This window comes from Hypanus sabinus, chromosome 7 (assembly GCF_030144855.1).
Source record: "Hypanus sabinus isolate sHypSab1 chromosome 7, sHypSab1.hap1, whole genome shotgun sequence".
In the NCBI taxonomy this organism is placed as follows: Eukaryota; Metazoa; Chordata; class Chondrichthyes; order Myliobatiformes; family Dasyatidae; genus Hypanus; species Hypanus sabinus.
This window is the reverse complement of record NC_082712.1, coordinates 176,889,598-176,909,537: the sequence shown is the minus strand read 5'-3', so window position 1 is coordinate 176,909,537 and position 19,940 is coordinate 176,889,598. Positions and strand designations below refer to the sequence as shown.

Below are 19,940 nucleotides of genomic sequence, written 5' to 3'. Positions count from 1 at the left end.
CTGAAGCTAATCATGGCCAACTAACCTACCAACCAGTATGTCTTCAGACTGTGGGAGGAAACTGGAGCACCCACAAGAAACGTGATGAAAGAAGAGCAGTAGGTGTAGTGTATATGGATTTCAGTAAGGAATTTGATAAGGTACTCCATGCAAGGCTTATTGAGAAAGTAAGGAGACATGGGATCCAAGGGGACGTTGCTTTGTGGATCCAGAACTGGTTTGCCCACGGAAGGCAAAGAGTGGTTCTAGACTGGTCATATTCTGCATGGAGGTCGGTCACCAGTGGAGTGCCTCAGAGATCTGTTCTGGGACCCTTACTCTTCGTGATTTTTATAAATGACCTGGATGAGGAAGTGGAGGGATGGGTTAGTAAGTTTGCTGATGACACAAAGGTTGGAAGTGTTTTGGATAGTGTGGAGGACAGAGTGCAGAGGAGATTTACAAGGATGTTGCCTGAATTGGGGAGCATGCCTTATGAGAATAGGTTGAGTGAACTCAGCCTTTTCTCCTTGGAGCAAAGGAGAATGAGAGGTGACCTGATAGAGGTGTGCAAGATGATAAGAGGCATTGATCATGTGGATAGTCAGAGACTTACTCCCAGGGCTGAAATGGTTGCCACTAGAGGACACAGGTTTAAGGTGCTGGGGAGTAGGTAAAGAGGAGATGTCAGGGATAAGTTTTTTTACTCAGAGTGTGGTGAGTGCGTGGAATGGGCTGCTGGCAACAGTGGTGGAGGCAAATACAATAGGGTCTTTTAAGAGACTTTTGGATAGGTCAGGGGTCGGCAACCCGTGGCTCTTTCATCTCTGTGCTGCGGTTCCCTGTGGCTTTGGAAAATAAATGATGAGTATTTAATTAAAATGTATTTTATGTTAGTTTGTTAGTTTTTGAAATGTAATTCTAAATTTGAAGATTATGGTGATCTTGTACAATCTAAATAAAAAGTGTTTTTTGGCGCTATTAATATACGTCTCCACTGCCAATGCCTGACACCCGCCAGTGCGCGATTTCTTTAATTTTTCGATCCAAGGTAGGCTAACTATGGAGAATTCTAAAAAAAAGAAAAGTGACTGAAGAAAACAGAACGTTTAATGATACGTGGGCAGATTAATTTGCTTTCACTGTTGACGAGACTGGTTTACCGGTATGCTTAATATGCAATGAGAAACTAGCAAACAACAAAAAGTCAAAAGTTGCAAAACATTTCCAGAATAAACACGCAGCCTTTGCTCAAAAATATCCGGATGGAGATGAGAGAAAAAAAGCCGTTTCGGAACTGATGCGGAAGGTTGATCTGAGCAAAAATCATTTCCAGAAGTGGATGAAGTCTGGAAAATCAACTATATATGCTAGTTATGTTGCCGCTCAGGAAATAGTCAGGCACGGGAAGCAGTTTACAGATGGTGAATATATAACAGAATCTTTCATTAAGATTTCAGAACATCTATTCACGGGCTTTAAAAACAAGACTGAAATTATGCAGAAAATCAGGGATATGCCCCTCTCTGCAAAGACTGTCAAAGACAGAACCATAAAAATGGCAGAAGACATCACAAGACAGCAAATTAAAGACATCAATTCAGCTGTGGCCTACTCGATTGCCTGTGATAAGTCTAAAGACAAAGGTGATATTGAACAAATAGCGCTGTTCTGCTGGTATGTAAACTCTGCCGGGCCACAGGAAGAAATGATTGAGTTGATACCTCTAAAAGGCCAAACACGGGGGGGGGGGGGGGGAGGACATCTGTGAGGCTGTCTTGAATTGTTTAAGAGCCAAAGGAATAAAGACCACCCACCTGGTGTCAGTAGCTACTGATGGGGCACCAAGTATGACAGGAGCGCACGAGGGATTTGTGGCTTTACTGCAGAAGTCGCTGGACAGAAAGCTGCTGACTTTTCACTGCATCTTGCACCAAGAGGCACTGTGTGCTCAAACATTTCCTCCGGAATGCACAGAAGTAATGGATGTTGTCATTCAGATTGTCAATAAAATAATGGCAAAAAGTTTAAATCACCGTCAATTCCGTTTGTTACTGGACGAGCTGGAAAGCACATATTCTGATCTCCTGCTGCACAACAAAGTCCGGTGGCTGTCCAGAGGGGAGGTGCTGAAACGCTTTGTCGCGTGTCTGGAAGAAGTGAAAACTTTCCTGGGCAGCAAAGGGCTCACCTTTCCTGAGCTGGAACAGCCAGAGTGGCTGGAAAAGCTACACTTCATGGTAGACATGACAGCGCACCTGAACACGCTGAACACAGCTCCTCAGGGGAAAGGACGCACAGCCCTGCACATGTTGGAGGATGTTTTGGCATTCGAGCGCAAGTTGACAGCGCTTGCCAGAGATTTACAGAAAGGCACATTGTCTCACTTCCCCAATTTGAGAGAGTTCAAACATGCTCACAACATGATAAATTCGGAGTATTTACATTCTGCAATCATCGCAATGCAAACATCATTTGGGAAACGCTTCTGAGAGTTCAGAGAGGAAAAAAAAACACATTATCCTTCCCGGTCACTCCCCTAAGCATCGATCCATCCCTACTGAATACAACTGCATTGGCAGGTGTGAGTCAACCTGATCTTGAGATGGAACTGGCCGACATAGCCGACAAAGACACATGGGTGTCCAAGTTTAGACGCTTGACAGCAGACCTTGAAGATGTTGCCCGTCAGAAGGCTGTTCTTGCTCAGAATCAGAAATGGAGTGATATTGAAAACCTCCCCAAACCGGACAAACTTGTGTTCGAAACATGGAATGCTATCCCCGACATTTATGTAAACATTAAAAAGTATGTGCTTGGAGTCCTGTCGATCTTTGGATCCACATATGTATGTGAGCAGGTGTTCTCCAACATGAACTTTATTAAAAACAAACATCGCACACGCCTCAGATGACAGCTTGCGATCCTGTGTAAAGATGAAGGTAATGTCATACAGCCCTGATGTGCAGACGCTGTGCGCTGAGGTCCAGGAGCAGAAATCCCATTAACCAAGTATGATAAATATTTTAATTGCCTATTATTTTACATATATTCATATTTTTTCATTGTTCAGAAATAGTCCTTTTATTTTTCAGGTTGACAGCTGGCCGACGTTATTTTTGGTTTGCTGCTGGCGGACAATTTAAGTTCGGCGTTTTTCATAAATACAAGAAGGACTCAAATAGACATTGAGTATTTTACTTAAAAGTAACCTTCAACCCAACGTCTTTTTTTCGGAGTTCAAAATGTTTTTGTTGTATGCAGAAATGTAATTTCATTTTCTCTGCAGGAGTTCATCGATTTCATAAATGCAACACATTATAGTTTGTTTATACATAGCATAAAGGCAAAAAAAACGTTGTATGCAGTGTTATTTCATTTTAAATGTCAAACTTGTTTTGTGGCTCCCAGTGTTTTCTTTTCTGTGGGAAACGGGTCCAAATGGCTCTTTCAGTGGTAAAGGTTGCCGACCCCCGGGATAGGTACTTGGAGCTTAGAAAAATAGAGGGCTATAGGTATGCCTAGTAATTTCTAGGGTAGGGACACGTTTGGCACAACCTGTGGGCCGAAGGGCCTGTATTGTGCCGTAGGTTTTCTATGTTTCTATGAAACCCATGTGGTCATAGAGAAAAAGTACAAACTCCTTACAGGCAGCGGCAGGAATTGAACCCAGATTATCTGTACTGTAAAGCACTGTAGTAAACACTACACTGCCATCCTGCCCAATCTCATGTTTCAATAAGACAATCCTTCATTCTTCTAACACACACACACACCATCTATGGAGGGGAATAAACAGTTGATGCTTTGGGCCTAGAATCTTCATCCATTCCTGATGGAGGGTCTCAGCCCGAAACTGCCCGACTTGCTGAGTTCCTCCAGTACTTTGTGAGTGTTTCTCAAGATTTCCAGCATCTGCAGAACTCTGGTGTTTAGCAAGAGAGGAAATAACTGTCAATATTTTGGGCTAAGGCTCTTCATTAGAACTCGGAAAGAAGGGGGCAGAAGCCTGAATAATAAGGTAGGGGGTGGGGGAGGAATACAGGCTGGCAGGTGATAGATTGGACTAGGTGAGGAGGAGCGTGGGTTGGTGGGAGAGGGGTGAACCAGAATGGGGAAAGGAAGAAAAGAGAAGGGAGGGAAAAGAAATTATCATAAGTTGGAGAAATTGATATTCATGATATCAGGTTGTAAGTTACCCAATCAGAATATGAGATGTTCCTCCTACAACCTCAGTTTGGCCTCAACACGGCAGTAGAGGAAACCATGGACAGACATGTCAGTATGGGAGTGGGAAATCAGATCGAAATGGGTGGCCACCGGGAATTTCTACATATCCCCCATAGCTTCCTAATGTATTTTCAGCTATCCCAAACCCGAGTATTGTTGTACATCCATCAGCTCTGGGTTTTGTTGGCCCCGCTCCACTTCAGTTGCTAAACTCATCAACTACAGCTCTGTCGACTGTTAAAACACAGGCAACAATATCCTCTTTTTCACACAATTCATCTTACCTACGTCCAGCACAATCTGTCTCAGGATTTCAATCTTGACTTCTGGGTGTTGGTCAGGTGACAGATTCCTGGTTCCACCATCCATTTCTGCCCATACCCTTTGCGCACTGGCTAGCGTGGACACAGCCATCTGCACGCCATATTCATTCACACCAAGAACAGCCAGCCGGCTGCGGAGATCTTGCACATAATCCTGGGAGAAACAATGCTGTGTTAAAACCTTAAGACCTAGGAGCAAAATAAAGCCATTCAGCCCTTCAAGTCTGCTCTGCCATTCCATCACGGCTGATTTATTATCCCTCTCAAACCCATTCTCTCACCTTCTCCTCACAGCCTTTGCACCCTGACTAATCAAGAACCTATCAACATCTGCCTTAAATATACCCAATGAATTGGCCTCCACAGCCATCTGTGGCAATGAATTTGACAGATTCATTACTTTCTAGCTAAAGGAATTTTTCCTTATCTCTGTTCTAAAGAGACATCCTTGTATTCTGAGGCTGTGTCTTCACGTCCTAGACTCATGCACTAAATGGAATATCCTCTCCACGTCCACCATCTAGGTCTTTCAATACTTGATAGGTTTTAATGAGATCCCCCTCCCCTTTTCCTAGGTTCCAGCAAGCATTGGTCCAAAGATGATAAAGTCGCCTCATAGGTTAACCCTTTCATTACTGGGATCAAGCGATTCTGACTATGTTGGAAATATTGAGTAACACACACAAGATGTTGGAGGAACTCACCAGGTCAAGCAGCATCTATGAAGCATCAGTCAATGTTTTGGGCAAAGACCCTTCATCAGATTCTCTGTTGTAAATTCCTATGTTTCCATGACTAATAAGCTATTAAAATAACTATCTTATTAGCCCTGGAACCACTGGAGTTTACAACAGAGAAAAGCATAAAGGATGGCCAGCTCCATTTTACTAGGGGCAATGGCCAACACCACAGGACATCCACTTAAGATCAGTGGAGAAAAGTCATCACTAACATATGTCATGAAATTTGTTGTTCTGTAGCTGCAATACAGTGCAATACACAAAAAGTACTATGAGATACATAACTAAGAGAAACAGAGAGACAGAATTAAGGGGAATGTTGTTTTGGAGATACTGCAGTGTTGGGGTGAATGAAGTTAAGAGGAGTTATCTCCTCTAGTGTGGCACGTGGCCAAGTGGTTAAGGTGTTGGACTAGCAATCTGAAGGTTGTGAGTTCGAGCCCCAGTCGAGGGAGCATGTTGTGTCCTTGAGCAAGGCACTTAACCACACATTGCTCAAGTCCACCCAGCTGAAAATGGTTACCAGCAGAATGCTGGGGGTTGACCTCACGACAGACTGGTGTCCCATCCAGTGGGGGGGGGGGGGGGGGGTGGAGTCGCGTTCTCTCAGTTGCTTCACGTCACAAAAACCGGCATAAGCACCGGCCTGATGAGCCTATAAGGCTCAGGACAGACTTTAACTGATCGCCTCTGGTTCAAAAGCCGGATACTTACGGGGTAGTAACTGTTCCTGAACCTGGTGGTGCCAGCCCCGAGGCTCCTGTATCTTCTTCATGATGGCAGCAGCAAGAAGAGTGTTGGGATTCCTTGATAATGGATACAGCACTCCATGTAGATGTGTTCAATAAGGGCGAGGGCTTTACCCACGATCAACTGAGCAGTGTCCACTACTTTTTGTAGGGAAACACAAGAAAGTGGATCTAGGTTGGTGGTACCATAGTTGGCATGGATGAGTTGCTCTGAAGGGCCTGTTTCTGTGCTGTATAACTTTATGGCTCTGTGACTATAATTTTCCACTCACTCTTGATGGGATTTTGTGGTGTTTAGAGTTACCGTTGTATTTGCAACATTACAACGATTATCCTTCAAAGTATTCTTTGGTTGCATTGAGACATTCTAAAATCATGAATATTAATTCTGATCTACCCATTTCCTCAGAGTAACCTTTATCTTGGTATTCAGACTAACAGAATATGGCTGGTATTTATTTTTTTAATGTTTTTAAAATGTATCTAACTCTTTATCAATCTATTTATTTATTTATAGAGATGTGGTGCAGAATAGGTCCCTCTGACCCTTTGAGTCGTACCGCCGAGCAACCCCAATGTAACCCTAGCCTAGTTTAATTTGGACTGTGGGAGGAAACTGGAGCACCTGGAGGAAACCACGCAGTCAAGGGCAGAATGTACAAACTCCTTACAGACAGCAGCAGGAAATGAACCCAGGCCACTGGTACTGTAAAACATTGTAGTAATCACTACGCTACTGGTCCGCCCTCAAAGTAAAGGAGTTTCAGGTATTAAGTTTTCCTTACCTGGTAGGTGTGCGTGCTGATCTGTTTAACTCCATCGCTCCCCAAAAGGCATTTCCACAGCTGACCACGTAGCTTGGTGGGAACACCAGATTCTATGAAGCTATGTATCTGAAATAAATTTTGCAATGGAATACAAGACCGTAAGATACAGGAGCAGAATTAGGCCATTTGGCCCATCTAGTCTGCTCCATCATTTCAACATGGCTGATCCAATTTCCCTCGGGGCCAATAAAGTATGTCTGTCTGTCTCTCAGACTCAACCTCCTGCCTTCTCCCCATACCACTTCATTCCCTGACCAAACAAGAATACATCAACCTCTGCCTTAAATATACATAAAGACTTGGCCTCCACAGCTGCCTTTGGCAAAGAATTCCACTAATCCAGCACTCTCTGGCTAAAGAAATTCCTCCATCTCCATTATAAAAGTCACCCCTCTATTCTGAGGCTGCATCCTCTGGTCTTAGACTCTCTACCATACGAAGCATCCTCCCCACATCCACTCTATCAATTCAATAGGTTTCAATGAGGTTACCCCTCATTCCTCTGAACTCTAATGAATACAGGCCCAGAGTCATCAAAAGCTCAAAAGTTTATCCTCTGAACATTAACACAATACTAGCAATACTCCATAGAGTGCTGATTTGCTATAACACTCTTCTAAACACTCACAGATAAGCTTGCATGTCCATGGAGATTTGATACAAAAACTCTTACTCTTCCCTCCCCTCTTCTCAAAGTAAATTTATTATCAAAGAATATATGTTACTATATACAACCTTGAGATTCATTTTCTTGCAGGCATTTAAAGTAGAGCAAAAAAATGCAATAGAATTGATATGTGTGTATTTTTCCAAAGACTGACAAACAACCAATGCTCAAAAGAAGATAAACTGTGCAAACAGAAAAAACAAATAATGATAATAAATAAATTATTCCAAGCACATGTGTTATAGTGCCCTGGAAAGTGAGTCCATAGGTTGTGAAATCAGTTCAGAGTTGAACTAAGTGAAGTTAGCTGGTCCACGCTGGTTCCAGAACTAGTTAGAGGGTAATAGTTTTTTTCTGAACCTGGTGGTGTGGGTCCTAAGGCTCATGTACCTCCTTCCTAGAGGCAACAGTAAGACTGGATGGTGGAGGTCTTTTTTTGTGTGGGATCCTGGCACAAACCAGCATGGGCTGCATCATGGGTATTAGCCTCCTCACCATCATAGACTTCTTCAAAAGACGATGCCTCAAGAAGGTTGTATCCATCACTAAGGACCCTCAACATCCAAGACATGCCTTTTTCTCTTTGCTCCCTTCAAGGAGGTGTAGGAATCTGAAGATATACATTCAACAACTCAGGAATAGTTTCTTTCCCTCTGCCATCAAGTTTCTGAAAGGTCCAGAAACAGTACCTCTCTATTCCACTTTTGCAGTATTAATTTATATATTTTTTGTAACAATGGTCACTGGAGATTTCAAAACAATTTTAGTGTCCCTCTTCACAGAAGAAGGCACAAAAGCTCTAATAAACAGCAGGTCTAATGAGATTAAGGGAATGGAAGAAATCATCCTGTAATGTATAAGGATGCATCAGGACTTGGTCAGACAACTGCTCTGCCCATGGTTGAAAGAAACTGCAGACATTTATGGTGGCAACCTAGTTTATCACACAAACCAGCCTCGTCTCCGTTAACTGTCTACTCCTCATGTTGCCTCAGGAAGGTAGATAACATTAGGGTAGCACGGTAACGTAATGGTTAGCACACCACTTTACAATACCAGTGACTCTGGTTCAATTCCCACCGCTGCTTGTAAGGAGTTTGTAAGTCCTCCCTGTGACCATGTGAGTTTCCTCCAAGTGCTCCAGTTTCTTTCTTCCCACAGTCCAAACACACACCGGTTGGTAGGTCAATTAGTCATTACAAATTGTGCCATGATTCGGATTAAATTAGGCTAGGATTAAATCAGGGGATTGCTGGACGGCATGGCCAGAAGGGCCTATCCCATGCCGTATCTCAATAAATAAATAAATAATCAGCAAACCCCACCACCCCAATCATTCTCTCTTTTCCCCTCTAGAAGATGAAAGCACAAACCACCAGAGTTAAGGAAACCTTCCATCTTGCTGTTAACAGACTCTTGAACAGACAACTCATACACTAAAAGATGAACTCATGATCTCCCAATCTACCCCATCATGGCCGTTGCATTTTATTTTGTCTACCTGCTCTGCACATTCTCTGTAACTGCAACACTATATTCTAAATTCTGCTTCATTTTACTATCTTGATGTAACTGTGGATGACATGATCTGTCTGGACAGAAAGCAAAAAAAAGCTTTTCACCATATCTTGCTACATGTGACATTAACAAATACTGGTAACAATCTTCAGCCAAGGTATGTCACCAAAGACTCTTGCAAATTTCTACAGATATTCCATGGAGTGAAGATATGTCTTCACCAAAGGAGGTGCAAGGCATTCCTTCCATCCACTAGCCTGCAAGTCACCCTTGGGCAAGGTGTGGCACCTGATTAGCCACTCAGTCAGGGACAAATGAAGCCATAGGAGCAGGGAGACTCTTCCCTACTATTGGATCTGGTGATATTGATCTACAGACTTTTCGGACGTCAAGAATGTAGCATAATACTTGGTGATTATGGCTATTTTCTCGTGATATTAGAACAAACTGAGCAAAGAAAATAAACAAAGGAAAACAAGGTGTGATTGTCTCACTCTCAGACTAGAGATAACAACATTCTTAATATAACAATTAACCTATGAAATAGCCAGATTCAAATAGTGTGATACATGCTGCAGAAAAACAGAGAAGCTTTTAGACAATACAAAATCAGCTGCACTACAATTACTAGAAAACTCGTTAAACAATTAAACACATACAGATCATATAAAAAACAATAAACAACGAAACTATAACAATTCTACACCCTAATCTGGTGTAGATATTAACCAGGGTGGAGATAGTTCTCTACCAAAGGAGGTGTAAGCACTCCTTCCCTCCACTAGCCTGGAGGTCACCCTTGGGTGAGATGTAACACTTCCATAGACCCCAATCAGGGTCATGTGAAGCCATGGGAGCAGGTGGTGGGTGGTCGTATGAATAGCTGGTGCATATCACAAGTCCCAGTTATGTGACACTGACACCAGGCAGACAATTGCTGAAGAGTATTGATAATGGCTGTGATCAGCCATCTTGAAAAGACACTGCCCAGAAGTAGTCAATAACAAACTACTTCTGTAGAAAAAGTTAGGGTTAATTGAGTTTTCAAGGATTGCTGGGGCAGCATGACTCCCTCTTTAAAGCTTCTACATACTACCTATAATGACAGGATCAGAACTGAACACAATACTCCAAGGTTGTTGGACTCCAAGTGTGATCCAATCCCTCTCCACTACAGAGCACATCAACAAAGAGTGCTGCCACAACATATCAGCATTCATTACAGACTACCCCCCCCCCCTCCACCTACCACCATCCAGAACATCACTGCTGTCATCAGACAGGAGGTACAGGAGACTCAGGACCCACACCTCCAAGTTCAGGAACGGCTTTTGTCCTTCAACCATCAGGCTCCTGAAGCAGCATAACTTCACTCACCACTGAACACAGCCTATAGACTCACTTTCTTGGTATTGTTAATTAGTTCCTTAAGATAGCATAGTTAGGGGTCAGTGGGGAGGAGAGGGGGGAGAGTGGAGATGGGCTCCTAATCCCTATTAAATACTCCCAATGGTATGGATCTCAAATAGCTTCTGACAACTAAGTTCACCTCTGGGCCTTCATGTGTGGCTTAGCTACTAAGTTTAGGAACTGCTTCTACTGACAGAAGGGGCAAAGGTGGGTTACTGATGCATTAAAACCACTTTGGGTAGATAGGGCTCATCAGCTGTAGGTGTCAGCTCATCTAGGAGAAAGAAAACTCTGATCTCAAACCTCCATTGCCTTATGGCTATACCCACTCATGGGAAGGCTTCTGGAGTAAACCCTGAGGAAAAATACGGAGCTGAAGTCCTGAGGCAGTCCTATGCTGAGTTCAATGCGTAGTGGCAACTTCTCTAATGCGGATGGTGCCAAATTGTATCGGTCTCTGAAGTCTCTTCAGATTCACCAGCTATGTGAGGAAGGGAAAACCAGGGAAAACCAGGTTGCTACATGAGCAACAGCTTATTCTCCATATGGCTGTGTGTAGTCTCTCATTGGTTCTACTGTATTTCTTTGTTCTAGTGTGACATACATGTTCTTTGATAATAAATCTACTTTGAATTTTGCACTTTGAACCAGGGTTTTAAAAACTCGTTAGCCAGGGTTTTAAAAACTTCACCCAAGCTATCAGACTCTTCAATACCCGAAGCCTGGACTGACACCTTGCCCTATTGTCCTGTTTATCATTTATTGTAATGCCTGCACTGTTTTTGTTGTTATGAATGAGGAGCAACTCTGATGGGCAGAAGGCCCCCCCCCCTTTGGAGAATTGCAAATCGCTACTATTCTGATGCTGTTATCAAGGGAGATGAGAGAGACACAGGATAACAGCAAAGGCAGTTGTTATTGACAACGCAGGGATACACAAAAGTGGAATGTCTCCTAGTGACAAAGAGAGAGATTACTGCTATTGTCTCTTGGAGAAGGAATTGTGCATTGAGTACTGTTCTATTCATTGAAACCCCTCAGGGGGCAACCAGAGTGGTCTGGTTGAGGGATTGCATCATCCCAACCTGATTGAGACCTGAGACCCCGTGAGTGGGGATAAAAGTAGGGTCTGGGGAACAACCCTCAGACGCACCAGGAGAGACGCTACGAGACCGATGGGGGCTTGTGTGTGTGTGTGTGTCCACCCTTGACTGGGTGACAAGTCCTCCACAGAACAGTCTAGCTCAAGGATGGAGGGGTCATACATGAATGGCCACAACAGTAACACATCGACGGATCAAGATCGTAAAAAGAAATTCCGCAAGTCAATAGCTGTTACTCTCTCTCCAACAATTGGAACATAGTGATCAACAATTACCGCAGCCTGCATGAACTGAACTGAACTTTATATTTCCATCGGACAATTCATTATCCCCTAGACAACGATAGAGCTTATTTCTTATTGATTACTATTATTATACCCGCACTTTTAGGTTTAGTATTGATGACGTATATTATCTGTATATTTACATTGATATTATTTTTGTGTATTTTTACTAATAAATACTGTTATAAATAGTATCATCAGTCTTCAACGGATACTCCTATCTTTGCTAGTAAGATACCCAGTTACGGGGTTCGTAACATTGTGCATTCTATGCATTCCTGTATAGGTCTGTAGTCTAGTGTAGCTTTCTCTGAGTTGTGTTTTTTTTAAAACATAGTTCAGTCTAGTTTTTGTGCTATGTCATGTAACACCATGGTCCTGAAAAACAATGTCTCATTTTTACTATGTACTGTGCCAGCAGTTATGGTCGAAATGACAATAAAAGTGACTTGACTAGAGACAGAAGCGGGAACTGAACTACAATCTCTGGCACTGTAAAGTTTTGCACTGTCTGCTACACCACTGTGTTGCCCCAATATTCCATTACCTTATCTGTCCACTGCGCACCAGCCTCACTCCAGTTGTTGAGGATATCTTGCCACAGTTCCATCCTGGATGTACTGACGCTTGGGAAACTGAGTTGTGATACAATAGGCAAGTATTAAAACATTGACTTCAATAGAGCCTTTCAAACACTCAGAATACCCTAAAGCAATTTACAAACCATCTTTAAGTGCTGTCCAGGGAGGGGTAGTACATCAGGTGAAGGGGCTTGTCATGTCCATTCTGGGGCAGCACACTCATCTTTAGGCCCCACCAGACACTTAGCTCTCACCTGTGGCTCCAAGTAGCTGTTTGCAAGTGTCAGCTGGTACACTGGTTCAACAAGAGGGCTAAACCAGATGAAGGTAACTGGTGGGCCTCATACCCCAGTGAGATAGGGACATGCCTGTCCTAACATTTGAAGTCAGCTCTGGCAGACTGCGCAGATAAGATCAACAGTGAAATCTAATGTTCAATAAGGTGGTTCTACAAAGTCTTGTGGAGTTACAAGGCACAGAGATCATGGTCAGCCAAGGAAGACCCCAGTTTTATGACGGTTACTTGTGCCACTGGCCTCAGTCTTCTGAGATTGAGAGAGTGCAATGGCTTTACCACTTTAAAAGCATTCCTGCACAGCTCTACTGTCATTGTTGGATGCAACAGATAACCAATAGTCACTATTGTAATAAAAGAAATCCTGCAGTTAATCTAATTCCAGCATTGAAAGGCTTGTGATAGGAGTACTGTTTGATGGCTCTGGGCCTCTACACACTGGAATTCAGAAGAATGAGGGGTGGCCTCATTGAAACCTATTGACTACTGAAAGGCCTCGATAGTGGATTTGTAGAGTATATTTCCTATGTGTGGGAGTCTAAGACCAGAGGACACAGCCTGAAAATAGAGGGACGTCCTTTTAGAATAGAGATGAGGAGGCATTTCTTTAGTCAGAGAGTGGCGAATCTGTGGAATTCACTGTCACAAGCAGCTGTGGAGATCAAGTCATTGGGTATATTTAAGGCAGAGGTGGATAGGTTCTTGATTAGTCGGGGGATAAAAGTATATAGATAGATAGATACTTCATTGATCCCAAAGGAAATGACAGTGTCACAGTGGAATTACAAGTTCATAGATACATAATATTAGAAGAAAAGTAAGAAAAATAAATAAAAATGTTACCTTAAACAGTCTAACAGGAGGGGGTCATCACTTCCCCAGTTATAGGTTGACTCATCATAAAGCCTTATGGCGGAGGGTAAGAATGGCCTTTTATAGTGCTCTTTGAGGCAGCACATTTGTCAGTCTATTACTGAAAGTGCTCCTGTTCAGCCGAGGTGGCATGCAGAGAGTTAGAAACACTGTCTACAATTGCCAGGATTTTCCATGGGGTCCTTTTTTCTACCATGGCTTCTAGTGTGTCCAGTTTGACTCCTATAAACAGAGCCGGCCTTTCTAATCAGTCTACTGAGCCAGTTGGCATGACCTGCATTGATGCCATTGCCCCTGCACACTACCACAGAGAAGATTGCCTGGGGAGAAGGCAGGAAATTGGGGCTGAAAAGGAAAATGGATCAGCCATCATAAAATGGTGGAGCAGACTTGACAGGCCAAATAGCCTAATCCTGCTCCTCTATCTTATAGTCTGATAGCATTTGGTCAGTTTCAAACAAGAGAAAATCTGCAGATGTTGTAAATCTGAGTAACACACACAAAATACTGGAAGAACTCAGCTGGCCAGACAGCATCTAGGAAAAAAAATACAGTCAACGTTTCAGGCCGAAACTCTTCGACAGGACTGGAGAAAAAAAGTCTGGTTCTGGGAGGGAGATCAATGGGGAGGGATGAATAGACAAGGGAGTTGCATCGGTGGTGATCCCTGTGAAAAGCAGAAACTGGAGGGGGTGGTAGAGTAGAAGTTGGAAGCAAAGTGGATGAAGTTGACAAGTTCTGCACAAGTGCAGGAAGCAGCGTCAATGCAGATATCAATGGAAAAGTGTGGGGCGGTCACCAGTGTAGGCTTAGAACAGTGGTCCCCAAGCACCAGGCCACGGACCGGTACACTGCCCAGAAGCTGCAAAGCATGTGCTACCAGGCTGCGAGGAAACAACATGACTTGGCGATATGAAACAATACGAGTCAGCTGTACATTTCCTCATTTCCTGTCACGCCCACTGTTGAACTTGAACACACGCGAGGTCATCAGTCATCTAAATGCAGTGATACCCTAGCACCAGGAATCACTGGTTGGCCTTGGGTAATCGGCCGCCTCACGCGGCTGGCAAGAAGTGCCGTTGCTACTGGCCTGGAGTGCGGACAGATGGCACAGTGCCTCTAAACCTGTTTATCACACTAAGTGTTCGTGGGGAACCCGGTGCTAAAATATTCGCAGACGACCTAGTTTGGGCTCAGGGTTTCGTAAGTAGCAGAGCAGCTACCTCGCTGCGATCTACTGAAAGTAACCCCTTGAGCCAAACTTTTTTCGGCCGATAGATCCTTCCTACCTACATGGAGGGCGGGCACACGCCCTGTCACACTCCTCACTCGGTCGGTCGCTCTCTCTGGACTGCGACGTCGCAGCCCCAGCACGGGGACCTCTGGCCCTTACCTTATCCTTTCACTGGTGTGTTGCAATGATTTTATATGTTCATATGAGGAAAACATGTGCTGTGTGTTTAATATCCAAACGTTACTTAAAATGTTATTGACTTTATAATTGACTTATCACTATATTCATGGAAGGAAAATATGCGCTGTGTGTTTAGATAAACCCTTTTAGAAATGAAATTGAGTATACTAGCCACTTATAAGTGACTTGTAGTTGACTTATCACCTATATTCCAATTGTGATTAACACCGCCCACCTCCCTCACCTACTGGCCGGTCCGCAAGAATATTGTCAATATTAAACCGGTCTGCGGTGTAAAAAAGGTTGGTGACTCCTGGCTTAGAACATAGACTGTTCCACATAGCGGACAAACAGACAGGCGTACTGGGACCCATGCAAGTGCCCATGGCTACCCCTATTGTTTGAAGGAAGCAGGCGGACTCAAAGCAGAAACTATTTAGAGTGAGGACAAGTTCTGCAAGGTGGAGGAGAGTGGTGGTGGAGGGGAACTGGTTGGGTCTGGTATCCAGAAGGAAATGGAGAGCTTTGAGGCCTTCTTGGTGGGGGATGGAGGCATACAGGGAGGCATCCATAGTAAAAATAAGATGACTGGGGCCAGGGAACCTGATATTATTGAAAAATTTCAACACCTCTCTGCATTTGAATGGTGAGGAATAGTCATGACGAAGATACACAAATGTGGAGTGACTAACAATTTTTGAATTAATTTTTCTTAATTGCTTTTTTATGGAGAGATTTACCATGTAATATTGTATTTAATTTTAAGTGAGCTTTGAAAGCTTCTGAATGCCAAAGGGATATTAGGAAGCATAATCTAATCAGAATTCTATAGAGCTGCATTACCTCATGGCTCTTGAACTCAATCCCCTGAATAATGAAGGCCAACACACCATAGCACATGTTAGTAGAGGGATAAACATTCTAGATGATAGGAACACTGTGTTCTTCAACTAGACGTTGCTTTATATTTCCCCAGGGTCAAATGGGGACATGACAGTAAACTACATAAGTGTACTAAGAGCTCAAATCGTGCCAGTGGGATTTTCTGTCTGCAGTAACTGAAAACTTAGGCAAATGATAAAGATATTTTTTTAATTAATTTATCAGGATCTGGACATCAATGGCATGGCCAGTATTTCTTGCCCGACCTTACCTTCCCTTGAAGTGAGTGATTTACTGGGCTACCTTGGAGGACATTTATGTCAACTATGCTAGTGGTTGTAGAGTCATGTACTCAGTGACCACTTTATTAGGTTCACATGTACATCTGTTTGTTAATGCAAATATCTAATCAGCCAATCATGTGGCTGCAACTCAATGCAGAAAAACTTGCAGACTTGATCAAGAGTTTCAGTTATTCTTTCGATCAAACATCAGAATGGGGAAGAAATGTGACAATGGAGTGATTGTTGGTGCCAGATGGGGTGTTTTGACTATCTCAGAAATTGCTGATCTCCTGGCATTTTCATGCACTATAGTCTCTAAGAGTTTACACAGAATAGTGCGATAAACAAAAATCATCCATTCAGTAGCAGTTATGTGGCTTACTTTTGCTCATATATCTTATAATGCATTTTGGTAAAAGGAACAATAGTACAGACTTATCTAAACAAGAAGTAGGTTCAAACATAAGTGCAGAGGGACTTAGGAGTCCTTGTGCAACACTCCCAGAAGGTTAATTTACAGGTTGAATCTGTAGTAAAGAAGGCAGATGCAATCCTGGCATTTATTTCAAGGGGATTAGAATATAAAAGCAAGGAGTAACGTTGAGCCTTTATAAGACGCTGGTTAGGCCACACTTGGAATATTGTCAATAGTTTTGGGCCCCATATTTCAGAAGGGATGTGTTGTCATTGAAAAGAGTCCAGAGGAGGTTCATGAGAACTATTCTGGGAATCAAGGGGTTAACATGAGGAACGTTTAGCAGCTTTGGACCTATACTCACTGGAATTTAGAAGAATGCAGGGGGATCTTATTGAAACCTACCGAATGTTGAAAGGACTAGATAGGGTTGATGTGGAGAGGATATTTTTTATGGTGGGGGTATCAAGAACTAAAAGGCACAGCCTCAAAATTGAAGGGTGACCCATTAGAACAGAGGCAAGGAGATCTTATTTAGCCAGTGAATACCAAGTCTGTAGAATGCTCTGTCACAGACAGTGGTGGAGGCCAAGTTTGTGCATATACTTAAGGAAACAATTAACTTCATCCTTATCAGTCAGGGTCATTGAAGGATATGGTAAGAAGGCAAGTGTATGGGGTTGAGTGGAATCTGGGAATCAGCCATGTTAAAATGGTGGAGCAGACTCGATGCTCCTATGTCTTCTGGTCTAGGGGAAAGAAACTGGGAAATGAAAACAAAAGGGAGAAGGGGCAAGGGGAGAAATTACCAGGTTAGTTAAATTGATGTTCACGCCATTAGGTTGGAGACTATACAGACAGAATAAACCCCTTAACCATGACTCTCTCCAATACTGTCTGGGTAGCCTTGCCACCATCCTTTACTGACAAGAAGTCCAAAAAGCCAAATGGTAAATGAAAAAAAAAGAAAGCCACAGAAACAGATTGTATTCCATCTGACAGAGAAACTCCTACTACAAATGATCAAAGTTGATGTTCTCAAGGAGCCCACAAAACTGATTCTTGGTTCCTCACTACAGACGAAAGGTATCAAATGTCCACCATGCATGAGCTGGCCTAAGGTTCACTATAATTGTCATCTAAAGAGAGACTCTTCCTTTCTGTTAAATCTGGTTATATTGTTCCACAGCTTCTTTGGATACCACAAATGAGGCACAATACTTAGTGATTATGGCCATTTTCTTAAGTGATATTAGAACAAACCAAACAAAGAAAATAGACAAAGAAAAAGGCACCATGATTGTGTAAGGATAATCTCAGACAATCTCATGATTGTCTCAGACTAAAGATAAGAGTATTTCAGGTATAACAATTAGCCTATGTGGTGTGATCCCTGCTGCACAAAAACAGAGAAGCTTCTAGAAAATACAGAGTCAGTAAAACTACTAGAAAATTCACTTAATTACACACATACAGGTCATTATATAAAAACTATTAGCACAGGAAAATTAGACTGCAAAAAAGCATAACAATTCTACACTCTAATTGAGTACATTGGTGAGATGTTATGCTGAAGTTGTACGAGACATTGGTGAGGCCTAATTTGGAGCATTATGTGCAGTTTTGACCACCTACCTACAGGAAAAATGTACAGATAAAATTTACAAGGATGTTGTTGGGTTTGAAGGAGCTGAATTATAAGGAAAGATCGAATAAGTTAGGACTTCACCCTTAGAATGTAAAAGATTGAGAGCAGATTTGATAGAAGTATACAAAATTATGAGGGGTATAGATAAGGCAAGTGCAAGCAGGCTTTATCCATTGAGTTTGGGTGGGTCTACAACCAGAGGTTATGGCTTAAGGGTGAAAGGTGAAAAGTTTAAAAGGACGTTATGGGAAACTTCTTCATTCAGAGGGCCTGTGAGTGTGGAACAAACTGTCAGCACAAGGAGTGAGCTTGATTTCAACTTTTAAGCAGAGTTTGGATAGGTACAGGTATGGTAGGGGTATGGAGGGCTATGGTCCCGGTGCAGGTCAATGGGAGTTGTCAGTTTAAATAATTCAGCACAGACTAGATGGGCCAAATGGCCTGTTTCTGAGCTGTACTTTGCTGTGACTCTGTAACTGTAATCCGGTGTAGAGATAATGCCTCAGGTCACCCATCTTGTAAAAATACTATCCTGAAGAAGGCAATGCCAAACCACTTCTATAGAAAAATTTGCTAAGAACAATTAATGTCATGGATAGACCATGATCGCCCACATTATACGACATGGCACATAATGAATGAATGAATCCAACATTAGTCACAGATTCATCTCCCACATCCGGGAAGAGGAAGACAAGGCAAAGAATCTCAGATACATCACATCCATGACACAGGAAGTATCTGTTAGAGTCATGGACCACAGACCTGGGGCCTTAGGTGCGCTGTCCATGCTGACCCTCCAGCACTCATTTTCACTCCTTTTTTATTTTCCCCACATTGCTATCAATTCCCCCAGATTCTACCACACTCAGGACAATGTAGTAGTCAATTAAAAAGTCACATCTTTGGCATCTGGGAGAAAAGTCACCTAGGCACAGGAAGATCACACACACAGCACTGAAAATCAGGCTTGAAGCTGAGCATTGAAGCTGGGAAGCAAGAGCTGTATTAAATGTAGACAGGAGATTTGATAGATGTGTACAAAATTATTAGGGGTATCAATAGGGTAAATGCAAGTGGGCTTTTTCCACCGAGGTTGGGTGGGACTACAACCAGAAATCATGGGTTAAAGGTGAAAGGTGAAAAGTTTTAAGGGAACATGAGGGGAAACTTCTTCACTCAGAGGGACATGAGAGTGTGGAATGACCTGCCAGCGCAAGTGGTGCACGTGAGCTTGATTTCAACTTCTAAGAGAAGTTTGGACACGTAGATGGACAGTAGGGGTATGGAGGACTATGGTCCTGGTGCAGGTTGATGGAAGTCAGCAGTTTAACTAGTTCGGCACAGACTAAATGGGCTGCATGGCCTGTTTCTGTGCTGTACCTTTCTATGACTCTGTGTCATTTGTACTCTTCCCAATGGTCTGTCACAGCAAGAGACTGACAACAGGTGTTCTCAAAAAACCTCCTTGAAACGGTGCAACATTCCCAACTATGTAGAAAGTCTTGACCTATGCCTACTTAAAATGGAGGTGGAGAAAAAAAAACTTTAAAACATGGGCCTCTGTACCTCTGTAACTGAATGCTCAATTTCCTCATTGGGAGAATACAAGTCAGTATGAATCAGTAATAACATTTCACTAACAATCAGCTCAGGTATATCTCAGGGATGTGTCTTAGCCGACTGCTCTACTCTCTACATTCATGACTGTGTGG

General features: G+C 42.8%; 1 protein-coding gene across 1 annotated transcript in view; it reads right to left on the bottom strand.

The window, feature by feature from the left end:
- si:ch211-266k8.4 (carabin) overlaps positions 1-19,940 on the bottom strand; it is a 165,264-nt gene that overhangs the window by 143,681 nt on the left and 1,643 nt on the right. The window contains exons 2-4 of the mRNA XM_059974000.1: positions 12,378-12,465; positions 6,807-6,914; positions 4,494-4,686 (exon numbers count right to left, since the gene is read on the bottom strand). Of these exons, the coding sequence (XP_059829983.1) occupies positions 4,494-4,686; positions 6,807-6,914; positions 12,378-12,465 (389 nt within the window). The remainder of the gene's footprint in view (positions 1-4,493; positions 4,687-6,806; positions 6,915-12,377; positions 12,466-19,940) is intronic.